The 2946-nt window shown below is 47.7% G+C and overlaps 1 protein-coding gene across 1 annotated transcript in view; it reads left to right on the forward strand.

Annotated features, from left to right (window-relative positions):
* Window positions 1-2574, forward strand: part of LOC117938232 — a 5369-nt gene extending 2795 nt beyond the window's left edge. The window contains exon 4 of the mRNA XM_034862752.1: window positions 2399-2574. Within this exon, the coding sequence (XP_034718643.1) occupies window positions 2399-2574 (176 nt within the window). The remainder of the gene's footprint in view (window positions 1-2398) is intronic.
* Window positions 2575-2946: the final 372 nt, after the last annotated feature.

A 2946-nucleotide genomic window follows, 5' to 3' on the forward strand; every position in this document is an offset into this window, starting at 1 on the left:
CTTGTAAAATCCAGAATAGAATTTAAAATCCTTCTTCTCACCTACAAAGCTCTTCATGGTCAGGCACCATCTTATCTTTAAGAGCTCATGGTACCTTACTACCCCACCAGAGCACTGTGCTCCCAGAATGCAGGGTTACTTGCGGTTCCTAGAGTCTCTAAAAGTAGAATGGGAGCCAGAGCGTTCAGCTATCAGGCTCCGCTCCTGTGGAACCAGGTTCCAGTATGGGTTCAGGAGGCAGACACCGTTTCCACATTTAAGAGTAGGCCTAAGACTTTCCTCTTTGATAAAGCTTATAGTTGGGGCTGGCTGAGGAGAGTCCTGAACCAACCATTAGTTACGCCGCTATAGGCAAAGGGATAACTGTTGTTTTGATTAATTCAGCATTAATTGAATTCTCTCTCTTTCTCCCACCCACGTCCACCACCTCTAGACAGAGGGATGGTTTTCTCTCTCTCTCTCTCTCTCTCTCTCTCTCTCCATCTCTTTCTCTCACCCACCTCCTCTAGACAGAGGGATCTCTCTCTCTCTCTCTCTTTCTCTCTCTCTCTCTCTCTCTCTTCCCATCTCATCTAGACAGAAGGATGGGATCCGATTGGGGAGAGAACCAGGCTCCTCTCTTTACCCTGTCTCTCTTAGTTATGCTGTAATAGTTTTAGACTGCGGGGGGATTTCCTTTGACACACCGAGTTGCTTTCTCCTTTATCTTTCTATCTTTCCATTTGTGTGCATCCCTGTCCCAAAAATGCTTGTTACTAACTTAGCTCTGGGGAGTCATTCCCTGGAGTCCTTTTGTTCTTTTTTGCCCAGCATGTTTTATTGGATCAGGGAGGCTCCAAAATTATGGTAGCAGCTGTCGCCATGGTCCTGCTACATGTTCTGCGATGCCATGTTACATCCTGCTACGCTCTGCTACGCTCTGCTGTGCCCTGCTACGCCCTGCTGTGCCTTGTAATGCCGCACAGTGTCTTGCTATGCCACAAACTACTACAGAGAACTACTACAAACTACTAGTTTTTGACACTGTTATTGCCACTCTTCATTCCAACCCCAACTGTTTTGCAGCCTCCGCCTACCAAGAGCCTGGGTCTGGGTCTGTCCGAGGTTTTTGCCTAAAAGGAAATTTTTCTTTGCCACTGTTGCACTGCTGCTTTCTCTGTAAGAAACTACTAGAACTGTTGGGTCCTTGTAAATTCTGGAGTGTGGTCTAGACCTGCTCCCATTTGTAAAGTGTCTTGAGATAACGCTAGTTGTGAATTGATACTATTAATAAAAACTGAATTTAATTTAATAATTTTTGTCTTTTATTTTGCCTAAAATTGATCAATTTAAAGATTTTGAATCTAATGAGGTGGTAACATTCTGAGACAGAGAGACTCGCCCACATGTAAAAACAGCACCTCTGATTCATAGTTTAATCGTTTAATAACTATAAATGCTGGAGAATCACCAAAAAATGTGATTAAAAGGTGACAAGTTTGCGGTTATGGAGGTTACTTCCGGTTCTTTCTAGCCTCTACACGTGATTTTCTATCCACTCTGGAACTTCCAGCTTTTTTCTGGATCGTTGAGCATTAAATCCAAACCGTTACATCCAAGATTGATCCACTTTATGTCCGTAATTGATTGTGTTTTTGCTCATTTCTTTCACTAGCTCTCGCTGCTCTGTGTCTGCTCTCTGTGTGTTTACGGAAGAAAAGGAAGCAGCTTGCCCATATATGGGAGGCAAATTCACACAAAAGAGTCCTAAAGAGGTCAAACTTCCCAGTCACACTATGGTCACACTAGTCTCATATGCGATCAAAGATGCTGTAGCGGAACAAGATAGATATCTACCGTTTTATAGTGGAAATGGCCCCACTGGTTTGAGATTTGGCATATATTTGGGCCTTTTTTAAGAAATGTAAATAGTATGTGCTTTATTATGAGTTATAATGTTTATCATGTTTATTTTACCATATAGGAGAACGTCTCGGGTTACGTATGTAACCCTTGTACCCCGAGATAGGGGAACGAGACACTGCGTCGGATACGACATGGGAACGCCTTTAGGCATGAAAGGGCTGAATGCGAATGAAAACTACTCCAATCCTATTGGTCCTAGTGAGAACGGTAACATGTGACGGCATAACCGTAGGGGCATACAAGCACGCCGGCACATAGCTCATTAGCTCTTTCTATGAAGCAAGGCACTCTAGGCGGGGCGAGGGGCGGTGAACCGACGCAGTGTCTCGATCCCCTATCTCTGGGAACAAGGGTTACATATGTAACCCGAGACGTTCCCCTTCGAGGGGAACTCGAACTGCGTCGGTTACGACACTATGGGAACGAGATACCCACTAACCCGCGCCGAACCCCCGCCTGCCCTAGTGTGCAAGCAACCTGTGGGCACGATTAGGAGGAGAGCACCCGGGTGCCGGGTGCGGAGGGAAGGTCCAGACTATAGAACCTGAAGAAGGTGTGAGGAGAGGCCCAGCCAGCAGCCTCACAAACCCCCTGGAGAGACGCTCCAGAGAGGAGAGCCGTGGAGGGCGCCATGCCTCTCGTGGAGTGAGCCCGTACAGGCAGAGGTGAAGGCAAGCCGGGCACCTGATAGGCCAGGGAGATAGTCTGAACGATCCAGTTGCTGACAGTATGTTTGGAAGCGGGGAGCCTAGCCTTGGGGGACCCGAAACACACCAGCAACTGGTCTGTCTTCCTCCACTGGGAGGACCTCAGAGTGAAGATAATCTGGGCTCTGACAGGGCAGAGCAAATGGAGCCTCCCGTGACGGTGGAGGTTGAAACACCTGCAGTACCACTGGCCCCATGACAGTGGACTGCACCTTGGGAATGTAGCCCGGAACCGGGTGCAGGATGGCCCTCACATTACCCGGAGCAAACTCCAGGCATCGGGAAGCAACCGAAAGAGCCTGGAGATCCCCCAACTTCCTCAGAGAGGAGATAG

The sequence above is a fragment of the Etheostoma cragini genome, chromosome 22 (genome assembly GCF_013103735.1).
Source record: "Etheostoma cragini isolate CJK2018 chromosome 22, CSU_Ecrag_1.0, whole genome shotgun sequence".
NCBI lineage: Eukaryota > Metazoa > Chordata > Actinopteri > Perciformes > Percidae > Etheostoma > Etheostoma cragini.